At 37.5% G+C, this 26596-nt stretch overlaps 1 protein-coding gene across 1 annotated transcript in view; it reads right to left on the bottom strand.

Moving 5' to 3' along the window:
- Positions 1 to 21052, bottom strand: part of PNPLA8 (patatin like phospholipase domain containing 8) — a 51882-nt gene extending 30830 nt beyond the window's left edge. Inside the window, exons 1-5 of the mRNA XM_036762000.1 lie at positions 20899 to 21052; positions 15625 to 16805; positions 15343 to 15492; positions 9946 to 10097; positions 6013 to 6107 (exon numbers count right to left, since the gene is read on the bottom strand). Coding sequence (XP_036617895.1) covers positions 6013 to 6107; positions 9946 to 10097; positions 15343 to 15492; positions 15625 to 16665 — 1438 coding nt within the window. The 5' untranslated portion in view covers positions 16666 to 16805; positions 20899 to 21052. The remainder of the gene's footprint in view (positions 1 to 6012; positions 6108 to 9945; positions 10098 to 15342; positions 15493 to 15624; positions 16806 to 20898) is intronic.
- Between the last annotated feature and the right edge of the window lie 5544 nt (positions 21053 to 26596).

Below are 26596 nucleotides of genomic sequence, written 5' to 3'. Positions count from 1 at the left end.
CAATGTGAAATATCTCCTTGGAAAAACCACTGACCTGGAAAATAGATCCAGGAGAGATAATTTAAACATTATTGGACTACCTGAAAGCCATGATCAAAAAAAGAGCCTAGATACCATCTTTCAAGAAATTATCAAGGAGAACTGCCCTGATATTCTAGAGCCACAGGGCAAAATAGAAATTGAAAGAATCCATCGATCGCCTCCTCAAATAGATCCCAAAAAGAAATCTCCTAGGAATATTATCGCCAAATCCAGAGCTCCCAGATCAAGGAGAAAATACTGCAAGCAGCCAGAAAGAAACAATTTGAGTACTGTGGAAACCCAATCAGAATAACCCAAGATCTGGCAGCTTCTACATTAAGAGATCGAAGGGCTTGGAATGCGATTTTCCGGAGGTCAATGGAGCTAGGATTAAAACCTAGAATCACCTACCCAGCAAAACTGAGTATCATGTTCCAAGGCAAAATATGGACTTTCAATAAAATAGAGGACTTTCAAGCTTTCTCAGTGAAAAGACCAGAACTGAATAGAAAATTTGACTTTCAAACACAAGAATCAAGAGAAGCATGAAAAGGTAATCAAGAAACAGAAATTGCAAGGGACTTACTAAAGTTGAACTGTTTTGTTTACATTACTACATGGAAAGATGATGTGTATGATTCATGAGACCTCAGTATTAGGGTAGTTGAAGGGAATATGCATATATATGTATATATATGTTTATGTATATATATATATAAGTGAATGCGTATGTATGTATATATCTATGTGTATATGTATGTATGTATGTATATATGTGTGTGTGTATATATATATATATGTAAAAGAGAGAGAGTAGACACAGGGTGAGTTGAAGATGAAGGGAAGATATCTAAAAGAAATAAAATGAAATAAAGTGATGAGAGAGCAACATACTGAGAGAGGGAGATAGGGAAAGATAGAATGGGGTGGATTATCTCGCATAAAGGTGGCAAGAGGAAGCAGCTCTGTGGGAGGAGGGGAGAGGGCAGGTGAGGGGGGAATGAGTGAACCTTGCTCTCATCAGATTTGGCCTGAAGAGGGAATACCATACATACTCAGTTGGGTATCTTACCCCACAGGAAAGAAGAGGGAGGAAGATAAAAAAAAAATAAAAGGGGGGGGGATGATGGAGGGGAGGGCAGATGGGGGTGGGGGTAATCAAAACAAACACTTTGGAAAGGGGACAGGGTTAAGGGAGATAATTCAATAAAGCGGGATGGGTTGGGAAGGAGCAAAATGTAGTTAGCCTTTCACAACATGAGTATTGTGGAAGGGTTATACATAATGATACACGTGTGGCCTAGGTTGAATTGCTCGACTTCTTAAGGAGGGTGGGTGGGAAGGGAAGAGGGGGGAGAATTTGGAACTCAAAGTTTTAAAGACAGATGTTCAAAAAAAAAATATTTTTTTGCATGCAACTAAAAAATAAGATACACAGGCAATGGGGCGTAGAATTTATCTTGCCCTACAAGAAAGGAAGGGAAAAGGGGATGAGAGGGGAGGGGGGTGATAGAGGGGAGGGCTGACTGGGGAACAGGGCAACCAGAATATATACCATCTTGGAGTGGGGGGAGGGTAGAAATGGGGAGAAAATTTGTAATCCAAACTGTTGTGAAAATCAATGTTGAAAACCAAATATGTTAAATAAATAAATTTAAATTAAAAAAAAATTTTTTAAAGAAAAAAAAAAAAATAAATAAATAAATAGATAAATAAATAAATATCAGTCTCTTAATCCCTTAGAATTCTGGGCAAGTTCCTTAAACTCCCTGGGCCTAGGCTTCCTCTTTTGTAAAATAAAGGTATTGAATCGGATGACCTCTGAAGTCCAGCCCAACTCTAGGTTTAGACCAACACTGTACACAAGAAGTTCAAAATGAATATGTGACCTGAATATTAAAGCTCATACTATAAAAAAATTAAAAGAGAAATGGCTCCTTTTCAGCTCTGGCTGGTGAGTGAATTTTTAAATAAATAAGAGATCAAGTAGGGACAAAAAATAAACTAGATCATTTTGATTACATAAAGTTGGAAAGATTTTGCAAAAATAAAATTAATCCAACTGGAAGAAAAATGGAATCAGTCAACTAGGAAAAAAATTTCTTAAAATATCTGATGAGTCAGATAATAAAGGTATATATTGAACTATTATATAAGACCAAAAATCATTCCTCAATAGATAAGTGGTCAATGGATATGACCAGTTCTCAAAAGGATTTCAAACTATTAACAACAACCATACTGAACCAATGTTCCGTTTCACAACTATGAGAACTGCAAATAAAAATTCTGAGGTTTCACGTTACAGCCAGCAAATTAACTATTCTGATCAAGGCCGTACAAAGGTGGACATGCACTGCACTGTTGGTGGACCTTTCAATTGGCCCAATTACTGGATACAATGGTTGTATCCAATACAAGTTGGAATTATGTGAAGAATGGCTAAAGTGTACTCTTTGATTTGAGAAATTCTTCTGCTAGCCATATGCTCCATGGTCAATGACAACTAAAGACCCCATATAAATAAATATTTATAGTAGTACCTTTTGTGCTAGTAAAGGACTAGAAACGAAATAGATGCTATCAATTATGGTTAAATTATGTTACATAAATGTAACAAAATATTACTATGCTGTATGAGACAATGCACATAATGAATACAGAGATACATGGGAAGACATTAACTGATGCAGAGTAAACTATGCAAAACCAGGAAAACAATATACTCAAAGATTATAACAAGGCAAATGGAAAGAACAACAAAACAACAATCCATACTGAATGCTTCAAAATGATAATTACTAAGCCAGGACCCAAAGCAAAGATATGCAAAGGTAGAGGACTCCACAGATGTGGAACAATGCATATAATGCTAGACTTTTTTAATATGTTAATTTTGCTAAAATTATTTCTTCCTCTTTTTTATTCTTATAAGGGATAGCTCTCTGGAGGGGTATGGGAGAAAGAATATAGTGGGAAATATAGGTGAAAAAACACAAGATATCAAATTAAAAAAAAAAAACAAAAAATATGAAGAATACAGAGAAGGATGAGAAGACATATGAACTGATGCAAAGTACATAGAACCAAGAAAACCATGACTACCACAATGTATATGGAAAGAACTAAAAATATGAGATTAAAAGTCATAATGATTTGAGGTTGGTGAGGAAAGCTAAGGAAATGAAAACAGGTTACTGGGGTTGTTTTTTTAAAGCTGTATTTGGGGGAAACAAGGACAAAAAGAACAAGGGGAGGAAATAAGGCAGAACTTATCAACTCTTAATTTGCTTGTTTTCTCTTTCAACAAGTATTTTGACATTGGCAAAGGAAACCAAAAAATCTAAGAGAGCTGATTCCAAAGACAAAGTAAATGTACACCTGGATGGCTCTGATGAGTGCAAGTCATTAAGCACAGATGAACTATATATTAGCATACTAAAAAAAAAATTGGTGGCTCTGATTGCTGAACCAGTGTCAGTAATTTCTCAAAAACCACATTGTATAAGAGAGGTCCCACAGAAAAGGAAAGAAAGAAAATGTTTCGATTTTCAAAAATGAGAAGAGAATGGAATGACAAGCTATAGTTATAAAGGAACTTTACTGGTTCCTGGAAAAATCTGAAGAAGCCTTATTAAAGGAATAGCTAGCAAACAATTTAGAAAAGGAAGCAGTAATCACAAAGAGGCAGAACAACTTCATCAAGAAACAGGCATGCCAGACTAACCTCATTTCCTAGAATTACTAGATTGTAGATCAAGGAAACTGTAGATATAGTTGAACTAGATTTTAACAAAGCGCTTAACAAAATCTCACACGCTATTCTTGTAGGAAAGATGGAGATATGAACTACATGGTAGGTAGTTTTGGAGCTGCCTGAATGGCCAGACACAAAAAACAGTCATGAATGCTTAGATATCAACTTGGAAAGAGGCTTCTGACAGAGTGCCCTAGGGATATGTGTTTGGCTTCCTTCTAGTTAACATTTTTTATAAATTACCTGAATAAAAGTATAGTGGGCATGCTTATCAAATTTATAGACACAAAACCAGAAGAGCCAGTATACACGTTAAAAGATACAAAAGTTAAGACCATTAAGCTCAATCTTAATAAGATGGGAAATTTTTCCTTACATCAAATCCAAATTCGTTCCTTTACAACTCCTACCACTTAACTCTTAGTTCTGTCCTCTAGGGCCAAACAGAACAAATCTAATCCCTACTTCATGTGAAAGCCATGAAGATACTTGAAGAAAGCTATCATGTCTACCACCTTCCTCTCCTGTCCTTTCCTCCCTCCCCACCAAATCATTCCTTCTCCAGGCTAAAAATTTGGAATCTATCAGCATGATCTGAAAGCCTTCGCTAATCCTCATCCCCCTTCCCTTTTATCCATGACCTTTATTCCTAAATAAAGAACCCAGAACTAAACACAATAGTTAAGATTTGGTCTGACCAAGAAAGAGTATGGTGGAAGCATCAAGCCCCAAAATGAGGTACTTCATCAAGGTGATCACTCTAACTAGCCCTGAGTATCACCTGGGAAGGTAAGCAATGTCTGTGGGTATCACTGGTAGAACTGGGGATAAAAAAAAAGAAGGAAAAGAATGAGAGTAGAGTAAAAAAAATACAACAACAATAGCTAACATTTATATAATGCCTACTACGTGCCAGGCACTATGCTTAGCAGTTAAAAATTCTGGGAGGTAGGTGCTCTCATTATCCTTATTTTAAAGATGAGAAAGCTGAGGTGGATAGAGATTGAATGACTCGTCCAGAGTTGCACAGCTAGTAAGTGTCTGAAGCCAAATTTGAACTCAAGTCTTCCTGATACTGGGTCCTATGCCCTATCTACCGCACTACCTAGCTATATGGTAAAGAATAGAAGTAAATCATAAAGCTACTTAATAGAATGTTTCCTACCTGAGGTATTAAAAAAAACCCAACTGTGATCTTATCCAACTGCAACTTAAAAATTGTGAGCAAGACAGAGTGCTTAACGTACTACTGGAGTGTATTCCCCACAACCCCAAAGCAAAGCCTTCCACTTCTCAATCTGGATCTTGACTGCAAGATCTCTCTTCCTTGTATGAGAAACAATCTCTAACAGAACACACAATGTAATTTTGAATGAGTCTTACCTGCCTCTAATTTCCTGTTAATATAATGCTGATATGTTGATATTCCCAAATATACTTAAGGACTCTGATATAAACCGTCATTTTGCCAGTCTTAAAAAAAATGAAATTAGAACACTGTTGCAATGTAAATCAAGGAAATTAAGGAAAGGAACCCTGAAAAATATACTAGACTGGGGGGGCAGAGGTGGGGAGAGAATCCAAGTTTTACGTTTGTGTGGTTTAACTACAATGCAATTTCAGATAAGCAAGAGCTGGTTATAAAATTAAAGCCTGCACTGTAACTAGTATTTTTTGCACTGTTACTCAACTTTGCACTAAAGCACATTTTTAACACTTGCCTATAAAAAAAACTTAATTAAAAAGGTAAAGTGACTATCAAGTAAATTATGTAATGCTCAGAGAAGAAAAAGATGCTTTTGGATTACCTGCTCTTTTTTGGTTATTCACAATTTTTTAATGCTACCCTCAATTAACAGGGATTAATTCTATTCAATATGCACCACTTTGATTTGAACCATACTGGATTGCAACCAAATGGTTTGCTCTTTAATCACAGTGCCTTAGTCTTTTTTCAGGAAGCAAATATAGAACAATATTGTACTGAGAACCACATTTTGATAATAAAGATTTCTAAAATTACATAAAAGATCAAAAGGATGCCATCTTAAGTCATATTCAATAACATTCAATATCTGACTGAGAGATTTATTCTCTGCAAAACAGCAAGAATATTTAAATTTTAAACATGAAAGTTGAGAAAATAGCAATTATCAAACGGATTTCTCTGCAAAAACTATTTATTATTTTCTTTAAATGGGTTAGTGGAATATATCATTTGCAATATCAATTACCTGTGCTTACACCACAAATATAATCGAAAAGTTGATGAATTGGCTGTTGAGTAAGTTCAACTATTTTTCGAAGAGCCTGAAGAGCAACTACACCTCTGTAACAAAGTTTGGAGAAAGATATAATTAAAATGCTTGCTTTATGGAAAAAGGACTTAAACTGAATTAAAAACTCCACACAATTTGTATGTCTTCCAGTTCACGTTTCCCCGAAGAGCATTTCCAATTTATTCTAAAATGGTAATCATAGCATATTAATATGTAAATGAGCAGAAGTACATTTTTTTAAGGATGTGTAATTTAGCATTTGTAACAAGTTATTCCTTTCTAAATCTCATAAAAGGTATTAAAATAATCCTATTTTTAATAATTAAATTTGTAGGAAAGCCTACTACACAGCATTCAGTGGCTGGGTCCACAATCATATTGCCTTGTGCTTGGATTACTGAAACAATTTTCTGCTTGAGTCTCCTCATGTTTCCAATTTATCCTTTATGTTATCATATTAGGATTTGGGCAGCAACAGGCCAGGGTGAGGCTAGAACCAGAAGTTTAACTAGACAGAAGGAACTTGTCAAGTACCATAAATCAGGAGACTAGAAAGGGGGTTTGACCAAGTATCAAGAAGAAAGTTAAGGTAGGAAAGAATAAGCAGGTACTGAAGATACAAGAAGACAAGTAGTTAAATCCAGGAAAACAAGCAGCAAGAATTAGGAATCTCCAATCAGGAGGTTTGTATAACAAAGATCATGAACGCAGGATGAACAGTCCAAATAAAAAAAGGCACAAGGCATCAGAACCAATAATGAAGCTTAACAGTTAAGCCAATTACCTTCTAATGCAGGAAATATTTATTTCAATTCAGGGCCAGAACCACTCTCTTATAATGGATAGGCCTTACCTATAGGTGATCAGGTATATCTGTCTACAAGATAAGAGGACTGAGGGCACAAGAAAATAGGCAGTTCATGACAATCTAATTTTTAAAATACATCTTTCAAAATGTCATTCCTCTTGTTTGAAAAAAAATCATTCAATGATTCCTTATTTTCAACTACATTAAGTTCAAACTTCTGCTTAGACTTCAGAACCTTCCATTTCAGAAGTTTTATTCTGCTTACACAACCTCATTTCCTAAGACTTTACAACATGTGCTTCTGTTCTCCAGTCAGGTCAATGTCCTCACTCCAAAAATATATCAACACTAAGGACCCTAACATTCGAACATCTATGTATTTCCTCACACTGTTCTCCTCTACAGTAATATCCTCTATCCTTTCTCTCCATCTATATAAAAACTTACTCATCCCTTGAGGTTCATGAAGTCTTCCATACAAGCTCAGCCCTTACTGACCTCTCTATCTAATATGACCCGACAACAATAACCAGTAATTACTCTGTACTACACAATTTCAAACTTTAATAGTCCTGATTGCTAATCGTTGTTATTCATGTGTTTGTATTATGTCTGAAAATGTCTTCAGGAAGCTTCTGTATTTTCCATAGCACCTAATGTACACACACTGTAGGTACTCATTACATGATTGACTGACGTGAATGATTAAAGTAGAATAAATATACTATGATGTTAAAAGATTTTCAAGAATTTCAAGATTCTTATGTTTGACAGATTAGTGTAATTTAAATATTACAAAGAAAATGAACTTCATTAAAATCTGAATATTAAGGGGTAATGAACATAAGGCTCTTTTCATATGGAACAGTTTTTAGTTCTGGAAAGGGCAGAAAAAGTACTTTGTTAAAGTGTGTAAGATATTGCTCCTCTTATAAATTAACATTTTGATGCCTGAAATAAGCAGGAAAGGGGTGTTTGTTTAATTAAAATTGCTAACAACAAGTGAATGAAGAAGCAGTTTTCAGAAGGGATTTGAAAGGTTTTAAACAAACAAAAAAAGAACTTAAATACTTAAGTTACTTTATGAAAGATATCAGATGATGCCTTGTTTGTCTGTGAACAGTTGGAAGATTTGAAGGAACAGAAAAAGAACCTTTTTGTATGGAAAACTGGAAATATCAAAGTTTGAAGAAATGGTTCAAGAATACAAAATGTGCTACTGGACCAAATGAGACCTTTAGACCTGCAGAGCATTATGATAGCCTGGCTCATTTGAATATAACTATTTTACTACTTATGAAGGTAAAATTTTAAAAGTGAGGAAACATAAATCTTTGGAGACTGTGGCACGATTTAAGAAGGACTATTTATTTCAAAGTCAAGGAGAGTCAAGAGGTTCTGATTTAAGGTATTAGAATACAGAAGAGGCTAAAGCTTAAGACTGAAGAATGTGATAGAAGAGGAAACAATAGCTGAGGGTTGGAAAAGCAGTTCCATCAGAGCTGTGTGTGTGAAGAGATGACCAAGGGAAGCAGGAAACAGCTGAAAGAAGGCTTCAATTTCATGTTAACTGAAGGAAGCCAGACGTTTCAGGTATTGATCTTCAAGTGCCACCATAAGCTTGAGTGGTGAAGCTCCCCAGAATTCCATGTTGACCTTTTCTGCTCCTCCTGGTTTGAGAGGGAAAAGCAGAAGACTATCGCTTTGCTGTATAAGAAGAGCTGGCTAGGCTAGTTTGGCCTTGCCTAAAGAACCAACCTGAGCTCTCTACTCAACCTGAGTTCTGTTCTGACTGGACAACAAAACAACCTGGTAAGTGAAGATTTGGGTGGGCTGCTCTATATGGCACTACACTTTCTAAACCTCTTTTAAGGGAGCTTATGATATGAGAGAACTTAAAAATGCACATTCCAGTATAAAAGAGAGAATTGCCCAGTTAAAGAGCAGCGAGGGTTAAAAGACAAAGCGGTAAGTAGTTTCATGTAGTGTAGGTGTTCCTGAACAGACCAATGACACTGAAGCCTATGGTCAGGAGCTGTACCTTGAGCCCATGAAGGTTTTCTTCTCTCATGTGTCTACCTTCCAGGTTTCTCGTGTTTGTCCAAGTACCACAATCAATGAGCAAACTAACGGGAGATTGTTAGGCAGGTTTATGTGTGGATTGTGACTTCTTATTTATGCACTTGCTTGCTATATTGCTTAAAGTGCTATGTAAATGCTAGTTATTATTATGAGAATTGACTTTTTTAAAAACTTATTGCTAAGTAAATTATCTTATTTATGAAATAAAAGTATCACCTTGATGAATGACTAGTTTGTGTAAATAGAAACACATTGATGAGAAAAATAATCATTATCATCATTATTAATAAAAACAGCTATCATTTATATAGTGTTTTAATGTTTACAAAGCACTTTTCATATTATCCCATTTGATTCTCACAGCTACCCTGAAATAAATATTATCATACCCATTTTACAGAGGAAGAAACTGAGATCGAGAGGTCAAGTGACTCTCCCAAAGTTACAAAGATAGCAAGGCAGGATTCAAATTTAAGTTTTCCTTACTTCAAGTCCAATATTCTATCCACTATACCAACTACCTGACAAGCTAGAGTGGTGAGTCAGGGGAGTATATTTCCCCACAACAGGGTTACACATAGGACCTGGAGAGAATTTGAAGATAACCATGCAGCTATCTATAGGAACCTAGATCTGATAGTGTAAGAGCAGGATGGAATCAACAAGACAAATCAGAGAGTAAATAGGCAGCACATGCCCAAGTGAGAGGCCTGAGGTTCCAATAGAAAGAATGTGAATGACCTGGTATTCCACCTGTGTTATAAAATAAACTTTTATTTTATGCCGAAGTATCTTTTAAAATAAGAAACAAAGAACATAAGCAAAAATCAGTTTCCTTTATGAAAAAACCATTTTAGTAAAAATCACAAACCTAAGTTTGATTCGTAACAATGTAATGCAATCATGTTTTATTTTCTAACTAAAGAATCAGGTAGTATAATTTCCATGAAGTTAATCTGAGCTCTAAACCTAAAGCATCAAATTTTCCCCAGTCCTACCTTATTCCTCCACCATCAATTGTGAGAATACGAATTCCTCTTCCTTTCACTGGATCCGTATAGCCAACTAAAGCCAAATTTTCCCTAATAGTAGCTTGAAGAGCTTCATCCTTAACTTGTCTTAGTCGTAGTAAGTATGGAATGAGTTTTTCCTGTAGAGGAGATATATTTCACGAATTTTAAAATGCAAGAGTGAAAAGTTTATATCATGTTTTCAAGAATCTCATGTCAATATTTTGTTTAGAAATAGTATCACTTACATGATCTTTACAAAACTCACATCAACCTCAAGTAAAAACTTTGCTTTTAGGCTAGAGAAAATGCAGGTACCTAAAATAGATTATATAAAATCTTCCCACAAGAATCATAACAATCTGAACATTATCTGTTTAATTCAACAGGCATGTATAAAGTCCCTACTATGTGCACAGCTAAGTAAAAGAAAAAGCAAAAAATAGTCCTTGTCCACTTAACTAGTTCTTTGCAGTACTCATTATCAGAGGAAAAATAACAAATACGGCTTCATACTGATACTTGGGAATAAAATGTTAATTGCTTTTAAATGTTGAAATAAAACTACAAGATCTATAGTTTTAAGAGCCTGGGAGACTTAATGAAATTTCTGATAGATCAGAACAAATGAAAAAATCTTTGTTAACAAATAAAGAAAATCTCAGAAAAGCAGAATGTAAGATGCAAGTCCAGAGGTTTAAATTCACTTTAGGATTTAAGATTCTGAAATCTTTTTTCACTGCTATTCAGTAACTCCAGTTTACATTCTAAGACCTCTAAATAAAATTGTATAAGGCAGAAGTTTCAAAAACCCAGAAAGGCCTACAACACTCCCAGCTAGGGCCCAAAACGGATTAAAATGCAGTTGTGAAATATTTAACAAAATAAATAAAAATACAGTGAAACAGAGAAAACGCAAGTATGTGGTTTTCTAAATCAATATGCACCTGTAAGGATCTTTAGGTACAGTTTAGTGGCCTCCATTTTTATTTGAATTTGATATCACTAGTATAAATGGCAGCTAGGTGGGGCAGTGGATAGAGTGCCAAGCCGGAAGTCAGAAGACTCATCTTCATGAACTCAAATCTGGCCTCAGACACTTATTAGCTGTATGACCCTGGGCAAGTAACTTAGCCCTGTTTCTTCTTCTGCAAAATGACTTGGAAAAGGAAATGGCAAACCACTCCAGTATCTTTCCCAAGAAAACCCTCAAAAGGGGTTATGAAGAGTCAGACACGACTGAAACAAATGAACAACAGCCGCAACTACTGGTATAGGGAATACAGTAGCCTCCTCCAGACCAGTAAATTAAGAAACACTGGAATATTCAAAAACCCCAGAGAGGGAAACTGAGTGACTCTATCAGAGTAAGGCCAGTAGTAACAGCCCAAAACCCCTTTTCCCAACTGGGTGGAATTTGAGAACTAATCTCCTATTTGGTCTCTGTACTTTAAGCCCCTTCCCAGACTCCATGAAGCCCCCAAAGGGACTTTTATAAACTTCAAACCTGACCAGGTCATCCCACCCCCCTCTACTCAACTCCAGTGTCTTCCTATTAGCTATCTCCAGACGTCCTGATCTGTGTCTTGCCACTGGACCCAGATGGCTCCAAAGAGTGAGGCTGATGACTTGCACAGCCCTGCTTTCTTAAATCCAATTCACTTGCAAGTAATGATGTCACCTTCCTGGTGTCATTGGTCCTCTTTGAGAACAAAGGACACACAACAACAGACAAGGATCAAGCACAAACTCCTGTTTGTTATTTAAAGTTCTTCATAGCCTGACCTCTTCCTCTCTCTAGGCTCCTTACACATTACTCCTCTCCATGCATTCTACAATCCAGACAGAACAGTCTATTTTATATTTCTTTTATGCAATGTTCTACTTCCCACTGCTGATCGTAATTACTGGCTGCTCCCAGCAAGGAATGCTTTTACCCTACACCTCTCGACATCCCTCATTTTCTTCAAGAATCAGCTAAAGCACAACCTTCTGGAGAGAAGTCTTTTCCTAGTCTCCCAAGCTACTAGTTCCTTCTCATCCAAGATGACCATTTTTCTGCTTTATCTGTGTATGAAATGCTACCTCCCCCTTTAGAATGTCAGTTCGTAAGGGGAGGAAGAGTTTAGCTTTTGTCTTTGTATTCCCAGGGCTTAGCATAATGCCTTACTGATCATAAGTGTTTAGTAAATGGTTATTAATTGACTGGGTGAGTACTAGACAATACTATGTAATGGGGTATAAGCTATAGAATATAAAGACAAGATCTCTTCCTAGATGAAATTTATGATCTAGTCTAGCCAATACAAACATACAACCATGATGGTAAATATACTCTCAAATCAATTTAAAAAAAAAGGAATACACACACGTACATATGTAGTCTACAGGCTTGACTTTTATTAGACGTTTTTCTGAGCAAGTTAACAAAGAATTCCTCTCCATTTCTCCTAAATGAGACAGAATGGAGACTGGATCCTGCTAAACCAATTTGTAGAGAATGATAACTTTGGAACTTTCTAATATAGAAGGGTCAAGAAACAGCTCTTCAGATTATCTAGAGTTTTTTGGTTTTTTAATACATTCATATTGTGCCGAGTTTTGATTGATTTGTACATACTAGGTTGGATTTATAATTATTCCTTCATTGGTCAGACAAAGCTTTTGCATATGAGTGTAAGCCAGGGGCAACAGCCTCCAATATTCCAACTGGTCAGCTAGGCTTTACTAAGTACCTACAATCCATCATTCAATCCATCAATAAACATTTATCAAGTACCTACGATGTGCTGGGTAATGTGTTATGCACTGAGGATACAAAGAAAAGAAAAAGGCAGACCCTGCTCTCACAGAGCAGACAGTCTAATGGGGGAGACAACATGCAAACTGCTGAGAACAAACAAGACAGGAACAGGATAAATTGGAGATAATCAACAGAGGGAAGGCAGTAGCATTAAGGGAACTGGGAAAGGCTTCTTGCAGAAGGTAGGGCTGTAGCTGACACTTAAAACAAGCCATTTTTTTATCTTCAAAAGAGGATTTCAAGGCCATACTTTGCATTTGCTTTTAGTACCACCCTTTACTGAATTTACTACTGAAATTTTTAATGTACTTATAAACAAATGTATAATTTGATGCTGTAAGATTATCATAATCAACCTTGGCCCCAAAGAAGAAAAATGAGAAGCCACCTCAATCTACTTCTTTGTGGCAGTAGGGGGCAATGGGTGTGGAATGCTCAATATAATACTGATTTTTTTTTGATATCTTGGAACTGCTCCTTCTTTTATTTTTTATTTTAAGAGATGGATCCTTTGGAGGAAGAGGGATAAGAGATAAAATAAGAAATATAAATGTGAATAGCCAAAGATATGAATAAATTTTTTAAATGTATCTTTTGGTATAAGAGCAAAGTTATTTCAGGGTACATGAAATGTTAGCAATTATTCCCCTATTTCAACAAAATTGGGTATTGGAAGATCACAGATTATAAACTGTAAATAACATGAAAAGTTGATAGACACTTAATTACACTTGCTATTTCAGTCCACTTTTTGGAATATTATTTTTTCTCCATCATGGGGAGAATAGTCTTTATGATAACCAAGTATTAAAATCTGATGAAAGATAAGCTTCTTTTAATAAGAAGAACTTAAATACCTGCATAAGAATAAGTAACATCCAATGAGGCAGTTGCCATCTAAAATAGAATATATATGAATTCTGGTAACATTAGGTGAGACTGAGAATGTCCAAGTCATTGTTCATCTTCAACTTCACTTTAACAGCTTCACAAACTGATGAAAATATTAACCAATACACTTTTGATAATTTAAAAAAAACTCTGTTTAGCAAATATATGACACATATCACAAAATGTTGTTATAATGATAAAGATTCAATTGTTATATTCTGTATATACGTAATACTTTATACAGAAGGCCAATCAATTTAGATTTATCCACATTATTCTCAGCGTACACTTGAGAAAACCAAAGCAAAGGAAAAAGTACTTTACTCAAGATCACAAAATGAATCTGTAGCTAAAATAGAAATAAAATTATGTTCCACCACTATTAATATTAAACTTTGCCTCAAACATAAATAAAATAGGCACTGGAAGAAAACTGTAGCAACATCAACAACAAATTCAACAAACATTTATTAATGTTCATTATTACATTTATTAACATTCATGACAAATTTATAAAATTTGTTAATGTTGAGAGCACTGAGTAAGGCCAGGTTTGGGTGAATCTACTTCTAAATTAAGTACAGGAATTCAAAATAATAGGTTCATAATACAAACAATGGATTTTTTTATTGGCGAAAAAATTGACAGCATATTCTTAGACCAATAATTTAACACCCCACCTCCTACCCCCTGTAATGGAGCAAGAACACAATTTGTGAGAGAGAAAATGTAAACCACTACTAAGGACACATGAAAAGATAATCAAACTCCTTTACGTACATGAGCAGAAAAACTTTTTTAAAAACTAAAAATCCAATGTTGATAGGGCTGTAGGGAGACAGGCACTCTTAAGACAGTTTTGGTGGGATTGCAGACTACTCAAAACATTTTGACTCAGTGATTTCATTGCTAGGTCTCTATCCCAAAAGTATAATTGAAATATCTATCCCTAGAACAATATTCACAGCTGCTCTACTTGTAATAAGAAAAGAACTGGAAACAACCTATATTCAAAGAACTGACAAATGGCTAAATAAATTATGGTATGTTAATGGAACAGTATTATGCTACCACAAAAAAATATAAAATAAGAAAATATGAAAGATTTGTGTGAAGGCAATGAAAACTAAGTCTCAAGAACTAGAACTATACATACACTGAGATTAAAAGAAAGGAGGAAGGCAACTAGGCCCAAAAATGGCAGAATTTTGGACAGGCAAGGAAAAGAACATAGAACAAAAACATCTAAGCTATTTGTTAATTCTTTTGGTTTTGCTTTGTTAAAAGAAGTGGGAGAGGGCGAGGCTTTCATTTTGCCTCATTTTTTTATGTTTATTTGATAATTTTTGTTGATTAATGTTTTTTTAATGTTCTAAAGAATGAAATGATAAATACTGGGTGAGGCAATCAACAGATGTCAAGAAAACCCTTCCAGTTTTTAGGTGTAAAGCTTATTTAGTATCAATAGGGTAATATTCATCAGTAAGATAGATAGAAAAACTTTGCAATATGTAGTACTTAAAGTAATGAGAAGGGAATTATAAATTTCGTATTAATAGATATATGTGTAATGAATATACTAATAATCTAGCTTTCTCAAAAGCTGCTTCTCTGGCTTGGGAGTCAGAGCTTGCAATACAAAAAATGAGAATCCCTCTATTTGATAGCTTACAATTAAAAAAAAAACTCACCTTGACAGCTAGTGCTTTCGCTTCGGGAAATGCTAGAAGATGAAAAGTTATTTCTTCAATCCTGTTAATACAGAGTCTACGGTCAGTCGTTCTTCTTAATGCTTGAACTAAAGCCCGGGTTCTGTTATCCATACTCACCCTTTCAATAATCTATAAAATATATAGAAAGGGAAATCAATAACTCTGGCAAGATGGAAAAATATTAAATCTAAGGAAAATGGAGAAAATCCCAAGTTTGACAAAGATCAAAAAAAGTTAAAGGTAATTATAAGGAAGCCTTGCCTTTTCTCGCTGAAGGGATAAGCGTCTTTTCTCTTCATCTTGTTTTTCTTTCCTGTGAGCCTCCTCAGCTGGGCCACCCCCTTGAAACTCTTCTGAATGATGTTTTGAATCAGCCTTTAATTTGGGTACAAGTCCAACAATGTAACCACCCACAAACGCCTGCACACTGTCAGTAGGTCGTGCAAGAAAGTTGGCAAAGCTTTGTTTAACAGACACTGGAAGCGCGTCAGATGTCCCAGTGAGCTCCTCAGGGTGAGCTACAGTAGCTGAAAGAAACTCTGAATCCATCCCCTTCTCTTTAAGTTGAACTCCTTCCTCAGAAGGACTCTGTCTAATCCCAGCTTCATCCTTTTCCACTTTTATCTCTGTATCCTGCCGCACACGGTTATTTTCATTTCTTTCAGTCATATTTGTAAAGTATGAATTTATATGACTTGATAAAAAGTATAGTGATTCTTCTAATTTTGTAATTATATAGTTTGTATAATAAATGTTTTGTTTACTGCCTTCTAGACCTTTCTCTAAAACTGGGTCGATCTTTGCAGGGATTTCCAAAGAAGGGTCTGAGATGTTGCCTTCTGGAAAAGGGCTCTTTATTTTATTGCCACTGAAATCATTCAAAGTGTTGGGGCCGGAATCTTGTTCAACGCTTTTCTGGTTTAATATGTCAACTTCTGATTTTTTCCTCAATATTCCCGGTTTGAATTTAGAAAAACGTGAAAATATTTCATTCTGACTCCCAAAAATAGCTTTTGAAACAGAGTCCAAGGTGTTTTTAATACGGGACATATGAATGCTCACTCTTGTTAGTCCCTTGGGTGCAGAAGTGCTAAGTTTTAAAACTCCAATGTGTAAAACATGGTTGTATGGATTACAATAGTGTTTACTACAAACAAATGTGTGACTTTTGGTACATTTATATCTTGTTTTGCTTGTATAAAAACTTCTTTGCTGACTGATATAGCTTATCTTCCAATAACATTTCGGTGTACACAAGAGATATAGTTGCTTGCTCCTGTTTCTCACAAAGGCTTCTTGCATTACTAAGGAGATAAATATATATATCTAAAGTCAAATGAATGGACATTACTTAAGAAGTTTTTATTTCCCATATGTTATAACTTTCTTTCACTTCATTCTTGAAAGCTTCATTTGAAAAACGCCACAATTCACAGTCTTAGCTGAAATGGCAAAAAAAAAAAAAAATAGAAGGTAAATTAAAATTTTTAAAACGGGAATGATAAAACATACAATCTTTGAATTAAATTCAGGCAATCTGTCTCAAGGTAACAGGGAATAAAGAATTTTTATTGTGACTCATGTAGCCTTTTATTTTTAGCTTATGGGAATGAACCCACCAGTCAGTACAGTAACCAACATAAATAAAGGAACTGTGAGGCCTGATACAAGTTTCACTAGAAAGAAAAAATTTAGGGAGCTTTTCAATAGATCAGTTCTCCTAGCCCACATAATTTAATATACAAGTAGATGTTGCTGTGTCACACAAAATAGTTTTACCCCTTTAACTACAATGTAAACTTTTTAACAGTAGAATTCTTATCTTACATTTTTGTATCCAATGCTTAACACAGAGTAGGGACGAAGTAAAATGCTTAGGCAATTGAGGGAAAGTCCCTTACAGTTTTTGTGCTGTTTTTGAAGAGAAGCTTATAGTCATTTTACTAAACATTTAAAAAGCACACGTATAGCTTATTCATTTAGATCTGTTCAACAATGCCGTCTCCCCATGGTTTGTAAGAATGGGAGGAGAGAAGCAGAAGAAAGAAAGATAACCTGATGCCAGGATTGCAAAGCTTGAGTCACCTTAGCTCTGTGTGGATGTGGTAACAAAAGCCTCTGCCATGTGTCTCACAATGTTGTGGGTTTTACAGAGGAAATGAAAGACATGAGTTCTTGTTTAGAATCTTGTTAGGTGGACAACACCAACACACGTGAAACAACTGAGGAATAATTAAGTACTAAATTGTGTACCACACACTGTAGTCGTAAGGGAAGTTCAGAAAACAGATCAATATCCTAGAGAAGTCAGAAAATGTTTCACAGGTATTTTGAAACTAGGTCATAAAGAATGTGTAGGGTTTATATAGGCAGGATGAAGGGTATTTTGTGTATAGTATATATGATATACTATATATATCATATAATGTGCATTACATGATATATAATGTAGTCTATATAATCATATATAATAGCTTTTAAACTGGAAGGAACTTCAAAGGAGGAAAGTGAGGCAGAGGGAGATTAAAAGGCTGGTTCAAGGTTACATAACATTGTTTCAGAGACAAGATTTGAACCCAGATCCTCTGATTTCAATGAGTACTCTTTTCACTTCAGCATTTTTGCTATCTAGCCTAACTCTCTCCATCTTGTACACAAGAATACCATGAAAGCCTTTGCTAAATGCTTTGCTGAAAGGTCAATGAACTGTTCATACCCTTTAATCCAGCAAGTAGGAGATTGGACATGATGTCTGCTAAAGTCTCTTCCCATTTTCTGTCCATGATCCTATTATTTAAACCAAGGTTCTATGACTCTAAATGCAAGACTCTTTGTACTAAACTATGACACCTCTCAAGAAATGAACTCAGTATGTCATAATCAATTCTTAATGAAGCCATGCTGTCTTTAAATGATCCTTACTTCCTTTCTTAAATCCTCATTAACTATCCCTTCAATAAAGTATTCTAATGGTATGGAAAGGAAAGGGTGAAAGAGTGAGATGAAGATAATTCCAAGGTCTCTGGTCAGGGATAGTGAAAAAATTGTGTCACCACTGTTGGAGATGATATCATTAGGAAAGCAAGTCATTTTGAGGGATGGAAAGAAAAATGATGTTTAATTTTGGACGCACTGATTAAGATGAAAGTATCTTTCAAACTACCAATTCATAATGGTATTGTGAAGAATGTGCTTTGTATACCATAAAGTGCCATATAAATATGGAAGAAAAAGAAGAGGTGTTTTGTAGTCAGTACCATAAAAAGCATAGAATGAGAGATAATGGCTAGATATGTACATTTGGGTCTCATCCAAAAGAAGTAATGACTTCAAGTCATCAACTTACCAAGGGAATGAATATAGACATAAAGAAAGTCGGAGAACAACGCATCCACAGGAAGAGGAATACAAAGGGAGTAAGAAGAAATTCAGAGGTAAGAAAACCTAGAAAAAGCAGTGTAACCAAAACAAAAGTAGGGAAATTCAAGGAATGAATGTTGCTGTTCAGTTGTGTCTGACTCTTTGTGACCCTATTTGGGGTTTTCTTGGCAAAGGTACTAGAGTGGTTTGCCATCTCCTTCTACAGCTCATTTTACAGATGAGGAAACTGAGGCAAGCAGGCTTAAGTAACTTATCCAGAAATTACACAGCTAAATAAGAAACTGAGGGTGGATTTGAGCTCAGGAAGATGAGTCTTCCTGACTCCAGGCCCAGAATGCTATCCACTTCACCACCTAGCGACCCTTCAAGGAATAAGAAAATGAAATCAATGAAAGTAGGGGACTTACAGTGAAGCCTAAGGACCACCACCACCAGCACCAATCTGTGCTGTCACAAGCTGAAGAATAGATGGATCAGCACAAATTTTCCTAGAATTCCATAAAAAGAACTCAAAGTGCATGCTATGTCAGTTGTATCATCTTTGTATATGAAAGCATTTGTCATTAGGCTGTAGGGTTTTTAACCTGGCATTTTATACAACCATAAAGATATTAAAACTATTTAGAGTAAGAGGCAGCGGCGTTCAGTAGAAAGAGCACTGTGTTTGGAATCACAGAACTTGGATTCCAAACTTACTCTGTTACTTAAAACTTTTCTGACCTCTGGTTTAAGAGTTTCTCTGTAATCCAGAGAAGTTTCTATATGTATGAAAATGAAGAGGTTAGACTAGATGAGTAAATTCTGAGGTCCCTTCCAGTTCTAAATCTTATGATATTCTTAAGACAAAAATGACCACCTATATAGACACACAGAAATATACACATATTGCAAGTATGTTGTTTTCAAAAACAAGGGACCAAATGATTAGAAAAGGTGTAAATCAAGTGCCATGGGGAAATAAAGATTTCATTACCTCAGTTCCTTACATACTTTTAAAAAAATTTCTAGTATAGCTGTAATGGCCAAAAATCTCAAACTTCCTTAGGTCCATAAGATCACATATTTACAGATGGAAAGGTCCTTACATGCAATCTGCTCCAACCCCTTCTTTTTAAAAATGAGAAAACTGAGGCCCACAGAGGTTAATTAGTTTGCCTTCCTCATACAGGTGGCAAGTTTTAATATTTGTTTTTATATTCAATTATTTTTCTCCTTGTGTGCACCAACCAGAAAATAAAATAAAATGTGCACTATTTTAAGAAACACTAAATGATGATGATAGCACGTTCTATCTTCTGCTCTTCTGCGAACCTATTCTCTTGGTTTTTTTTTTCCCTCTCCCTGGAAGTCACCTCTTTCTTTGGTTTAATGCCATCATCCTATTTCGAAACTAGGTTACTCACAGCAACAACTGATTCTCATTCGGTCTCCGTCTGTGTCCAGCTCAGTCTCTCCGCCCCTCCCCCAACGCCCTTCCAAATCCTCTATAGAATTCTCTATAGATCTATACAGATATAACGATACACAAATCGACAGATCTCTTTAGATGTACAGATCTTTGCATCGATGTGTGTGTGTGTTTGTGCGTACACACAGGGTGTCACAACTTTTAGTGGGATTTTAAGCTCTTAAAACTTCACACACATATTAAAAATAGAAAATCCTACAAGTAGCACAATTTACACAAAAAAGCAAGAAGTAGAGCTTACTCGAACAAGGGCTGGGGGTGGGAGCTGAGGACAAGGAAGGAAGGGACTCTGGGGACGAATATACCTTGACACACACCAAGAAGTGTCTCCACCACCAGATTAAAGGGTCCAGCTACGGCCCGCGGACAGGGGTCGGCTCAGGAAAAATAGAAATATGGACCTCGGTGAAGAGTTCGAGACTTGTCAAAGCTCGGAAAAGGGTGGGAAGAGGGTCGGAGGGAGGGCAGGGAGTGGGTGGAGACAGCGAAACCCAAACACAACACACCGTGGCGGGCGGGTAAGGGATGGGGAAGGGGCCTCTGGACCACTCCAAAGGTTCGGGGGGACCCAGGGGTCCTTTGGGATCCTCAGGGTCGGAAGCGCCGTTAAGAAAGACTCGGAGCTGGTAGATAAACAGTCCCTGAGAAGCGAGGGAAGAAGAAGGCGGCCGCCGGGGCCCACTTACCGGGCTGCAGGCCTACAGCAGCGAGCTCAGTGTCTCATCTCGCCCTCCACCCGTCAGAGAGCAGTGACGTCAGCCCCAACCCAGGCCCGGCCCTAAACGCACCGCCCAGATCAGCTGAGTAACCAACACAAACAAGCCGCTCAAACGGAACACCGCGTCGCCCCGCCCCTGCCAGGCCCTAAGGAAGTGAAGTAGAGCGGCGTAGGGCCGGCTCAGCCAATCAGCGGGGCCGTGACGTAACACCGGACCTTCGGCCCCTAGTTTCCACTTCCCTCCCATGCCGGCTCTCGAGCCCTCTGCGCCGTGGGGGCGTAATGGGTGCGGCGCGAGGTGGTTGGGTGCGACGCGCCCCCCCATCCGGCGGACGCGCGTGATGGGGCCGAGAGCGCCCTGAAACTGCCCGGTTTCTTCCGCGTCCGCCCTTCTCGGCTCGGCCCTACCCTGGCAGCGGCAGTCTGGTGCCCCTTCCCAGTTTTCAAGGGCGGAGTCCGAATTTTCCTGTGTTTATAGGAACTGGGCTGTAACCGGCAGACGGTGAGCGAAAGAGCTCAGGCTCCTGGACCTGGACCCCGTCCGGTGCGACTCACGTCCTTTTATAGCTGAGCACGCAGAGGTACCAGGAGGGCGGCATTTGTGCTCAGACAGATTTCAGTATATAAAAATAACAAGAACCAGTGCATCCAATGTAAGAGGCAAAGGCGCAAACTGGGAAAAAGTAGTTCTGATAAAAATCTGTAAGGAATTGGCCCTTCCTCCTCCACCTTGTACAGGAAGCTTTCTGCAGCCTCTCTTAATTCTGGTTCCTTCCCTCTGTTTAATTGGGTCCTATTTATCCTAAGTATTGCTTGCTTTGTATATATTTATTTACATGTCGTTCCCCTTCCCTATTAGATTACAGTTTGATTGAGGGCAGAAACTGTCTTGCATGTCCAGGGCTTGGTACAGGGCCTGGCACGTTAGTATATGAGAATTGGTTGATTCAATAAGCTGATCTCTAGGAAGAAATAATTATTATTCCCCAATGATCTATGAATAAGCTATTCTCAAAGAAAAAATAATGGGGGTCTCTGTTCTTCCATGAAAAGCCAGGGACCTAACTTTTCAGAGGCTGAACTGCTCTTGTCTTGGATTTGGAAATAAATATTTAGTGGAATTTAGAAGGACCAAATGTCAATTGATGTAGTGCATTTTTTTTAATCCACAAGGCAAAGAAAATAGACATAGGGTGAAAATTTTTATTTCGGAGTAAAATAATGTGTCAATTGACACACCTGGTCCTTATAGTGTTAACATATACAAAGTATTCCAAAAGTCTTGGTGTGGTTTAGCTGTTAAAACTATTTAGTTTAACTTATCAGATTTAAGCTATTAATGCCTAAAAATGCACTAAAACCTTGGGGACATCCTAAACTTGCAAACAGAAAGAGTGCAAACTAGGGCTCTTTAATATATATTCCTGGTAGTGGTATCACTGGGTGGAAGGGTATACAGTTGAGTTACTTTATTTTTAAGTGAATTTAGTTGAACCAGTTCACATCTCCACCAACGCCACCAATAATGCATTAGAGTTCCTGTCTTCCCACAGCCATCCAACAATGACTTCTGTTCATTTGAAAACTGCCTAGTCATATCCTTTGCCCATTTATCTATTGGAGAATGACTCCTGTTCTCGTATATGAATATCATTTCCCTACATATGTTGTATATCAAATCTTTATCAGATAAATTTGCTGCAAAGATTTTTCCTAGTCAACTATTTCCCTCTTAATTCATTTTTTCCTCTTAATTCTTACTGCATGAATTTTAGTTATGCAAAAGTATAGAGGGAGAAATGAACCCAGGGATGTAGAAATCCCAAACCAAAATTCCCAAGGCAAGGCCGCCTGGAATGAATTCATGGACCCAAGCATTCTTTAAGTCAAGGAAGCAAAGATTTATTACGCTGTAAGTAAATAAAGCGGGCAAGATTTCTTAGGGAACCTGCAACCATACAGGGCTACAGGGAAAGTCTAAGTACAAGATTTAGGGATGAAACCTGTCAATTAGGTGTTTTGGGGTGGGATCAAAGAGTGGTCAAGACGTTATTAGGGGTTGGTCAGTTCTTAAAGGAACATACACTTTTTGTATCTACTGTGCAGGTATCTTACCCAGAGTTCACTAGGAAATAGCCCAAAGGGGAACTGCCCCGGGGGTGCGGTTTTGCCTGTGAAACGTCACTAAGACACCAAAAGTTCACAGCTGACTGGGAATATCCAAGTGGATTCTATCACATGTCTTGTTAGACAAGACTAATGTAAGGGAGTATACATTTGACTATGTCTAGGATACATGTCAGACTCACTGTATAGTCAGTTATCAGCATCCTGAATCAACCTATAATTGGGCATAGCTGCTTACTGAGGAAGAAGCAAAGATAATTTTGGGACACATTGCCCTTTAGCTAGAGAGAGGCTGCCTGGGAAAGAATATGTTTGAGAACTAGTTGTTTTGGTAAGGCATGCTGCCCTTGAACTGGAGAGGGGCTGCTTGGACCAATACTTTGAAGCTAGGGAGAACTGAGGCACCCAGGCAGAGGCTAAGGAGAAATGTGTTGTTAGAATTAGGGTCCAAGCACAAGCACCCCATCAAAAGCTTTTTAGTTTTATTAAATCAAAATTGTTTTATCTTCAATGATCATTTCCACTTCTTATTTTATTAGGATTTCTCTCCATATTTATGAAAAGTAATATATACATTTCTCTAATTTGTATATCAGATAGCCCTTATCATGGTCTGGGGATCTTCATCCTAACTCTCATGCTAAGGAGTCAGATTCTCTTCAACAAGCCTATATTTCCCCTTCAGGGTGGTAGGGGCATACCCCTAGGAGTAAAGTGTCTTCTTTAATGCTTTACTCTCAAGTCCCCATTCTGGTGTGTTCTGCCCAATGTTAACTAGCCAAGGTGATTAGAATACCAGGTTAGTTAATATCAATTATCCTCCTGTTGAATTAATAAATAAAACTTTTATTGATAATGATTTTTTGAAAAGAAAACTAATAAATAGCTAAACTGATTTTTTTTAAAGGAAAGGAATACCAAATTGTTCAAAGAGGATTTGCAGCAATTGAAGAGGAAATAGAATAAGTTATTGGAAATTCTTTTTGCCCAATCAAAGCATAACTTAGAGGAAATATATGAATACTTAACAAAAACAGAATATCAGATCAACAAAAAAGATAGACTATTTACATAACCCACTATCAGAAAAAGAAATTTAATAAACTGTAAGTGAATTCCCCCCTAAAAAAACTCCAAGATGAGATTAATTTAAAAGTAAATTCTATCAAACATTTAAAAAACAATTTAGGTATTACATAAACTGTTCACAATAATAAAAGAAGGCACCCTCCCAATCTTTCTATGTTACAAATATAGTCTTGATTAATAAGGAAGAGACAAAGCAGAGAAAGAAAGTTACTAGACCAATACCCCTAATGAACAATGCAAAAATTTTAACTGAAGTATTAGCAAATATGCTACAACAACATACTAGAAATACTATATAGCACACTAGTTGGTTTTATACCAGGAATGCAGGGTTGGTTCAACATTAGGTTATAAATTTAGTTATGTCAATGAAATAATAAAAAACATTATTATATAAGTAGATGCTGAAAGAGCTTTTGACAAAATCCGACATTCATTCCTGCTAAAAATTCGAGAAACCCCAGGAGTATACGTGGAATGCTCTTCTCGTCTGCTTGCTGACATCCCTGGCTTCTTTTAAGTCTCAACTAAAATCCCATCTTTACAGGAAGCTTTTCTTAATTCTGGTGTCATCTCTCTGTTAATTATTTACTATTTATCCTGTATATAGCCTGTGTATTTCTTTCTTGTCTTCCCCATTATATTGTAAGTTCCTTGAGGGCAGGAACTATCTTTTGCCTTTTTTTGTATCCCCAGTGCTTAACACAGTGCCTGGCACATAGTAGGCATTTAATAAATGTTTCTTGTTTGATTGAATAAATGGACTTTTCCTTAATATAGAGTGTAGTATTTTTCTAAATCCAAGAACAAACATGGGTAATGAAGAAAAATTAGAGGTATTCCCAGTAATGAGAGGAAAAACAAGAATGTCTATTATCACCACTTCTGTTTAACAGAATGATAGAAATGCTAGCTGCAATAATAAGACAATGGGAAAAAACAAAAGAATAGATTTTGTGGGGGCGGGGGGCGGAGGCAAGACCAGGCTGGAAAGCAGGGACTTGAATGAGCTGCCCACCGGGTTCCTCCAAACACCTATAAAAATGGCTCTGAACAAATTCTAGAGCTCCAAACACATGAAATAGCTAAGGGAAGCAGGACTCCAGCCCAGGACAGCCTGGATGGTCGCTGGGAAGGCTCTATCGCACGGAGCTGGGAGCAGAGCCCAGAGTGGACCATGCCAGGACCAACGAGGCCAGGAGCCAGGTGAAACAGGCCCTAGCCCCCTAAGTCAGTGAGCTATGGCAACCCACAAATGCCAAAGACAACAAAGAAGGTTAGTGGGAAAAGCTGCTGGGACAGAGTGAAAGGAGTTTGGGTCAGCCACCATGGGGGGGGACCAGCAAAGGTGGTCAGCTCTGAGGGTACTTCCAGAGCCACGGCTGTACTTGCTTCTGGCCCGAGGCCCACCTGGTGGGAGGAATTAAGTAGCGGATGAGGGCAGGAGTGCAAAGCCTGCTTTGCCCTGTCTGGATCTGGGCCACAATACTGGTTGGTGGTTCTTGGAGGAGAAGGAGCACTGATGTGGCAGAGCTTGCTGTGTAGAAGTGACTCTGAAAACAGCAGTGCAGCCCCTCAAGCTTGAGACAAAGTACTCTCTACTCTACAAGCAGTCATACCCTGACAAAAAGTTCAAGGGTCAAGTAGTTAAAGGCAGCAAAAAAGGACTCAGACTCAGACTTTGGAATCTTTCTTTGGTGACAAAGAAGATCAAGACATACAGCCAGAAGAAGTCAACAAAGTCAAAGAGCCTACATCAAAAGCCTCCAAGAAAAACATGAATTGGTCTCAGGCCATGGAAGAGCTCAAAAAGGATTTGGAAAAGCAAGTTAGAGAAGTAGAAGAAAAATTGGGAAGAGAAATGAGACAGAGGTGAGAAAACCATGAAAAACAAGTCAATGACTTGCTAAAGGAGACTCAAAAAAAAATACTGAAGAAAATAACACCTTAAAAATAGACTAACTCAAATGGCAAAAGAGCTCCAAAAAGCAAATGAGGAGAAGAATGCCTTGAAAGGCAGAATTAGCCAAATGGAAAAGGAGGTTCCTAAGACCACTGAAGAAAATACTACCTTAAAAATTAGATTGGGGGGGCGGAGCCAAGATGGCGGCTGGTAAGCACGGACTAGAGTGAGCTCCGTACCCAAGTCCCTTCAAAAACCTATAAAAATGGCTCTGAACCAATTCTAGAACGGCAGAACCCACAGAACAGCAGAGGGAAGCAGGGCTCCAGCCCAGGACAGCCTGGATGGTCTCTGGGTGAGGTCTATTCCACACGGAGCTGGGAGCTGGGAACGGAGTGGAGCAGAGCCCAGCCTGAGCGGCGTGGACGATCCAGACCAGAAGCCGGGCGGACGGGGCCCTAGCGCCCTGAATATGTGAGCTGCGGCAGTTACCAGACCCCTCGACCCACAAACACCAAAGACTGCGGAGGTTAGTGGGAAAAGCTGC

This window comes from Trichosurus vulpecula, chromosome 5 (assembly GCF_011100635.1).
Source record: "Trichosurus vulpecula isolate mTriVul1 chromosome 5, mTriVul1.pri, whole genome shotgun sequence".
In the NCBI taxonomy this organism is placed as follows: domain Eukaryota; kingdom Metazoa; phylum Chordata; class Mammalia; order Diprotodontia; family Phalangeridae; genus Trichosurus; species Trichosurus vulpecula.
The sequence above is the reverse complement of the archived record's forward strand: the minus strand, read 5'-3'. Positions and strand labels throughout refer to the sequence as shown.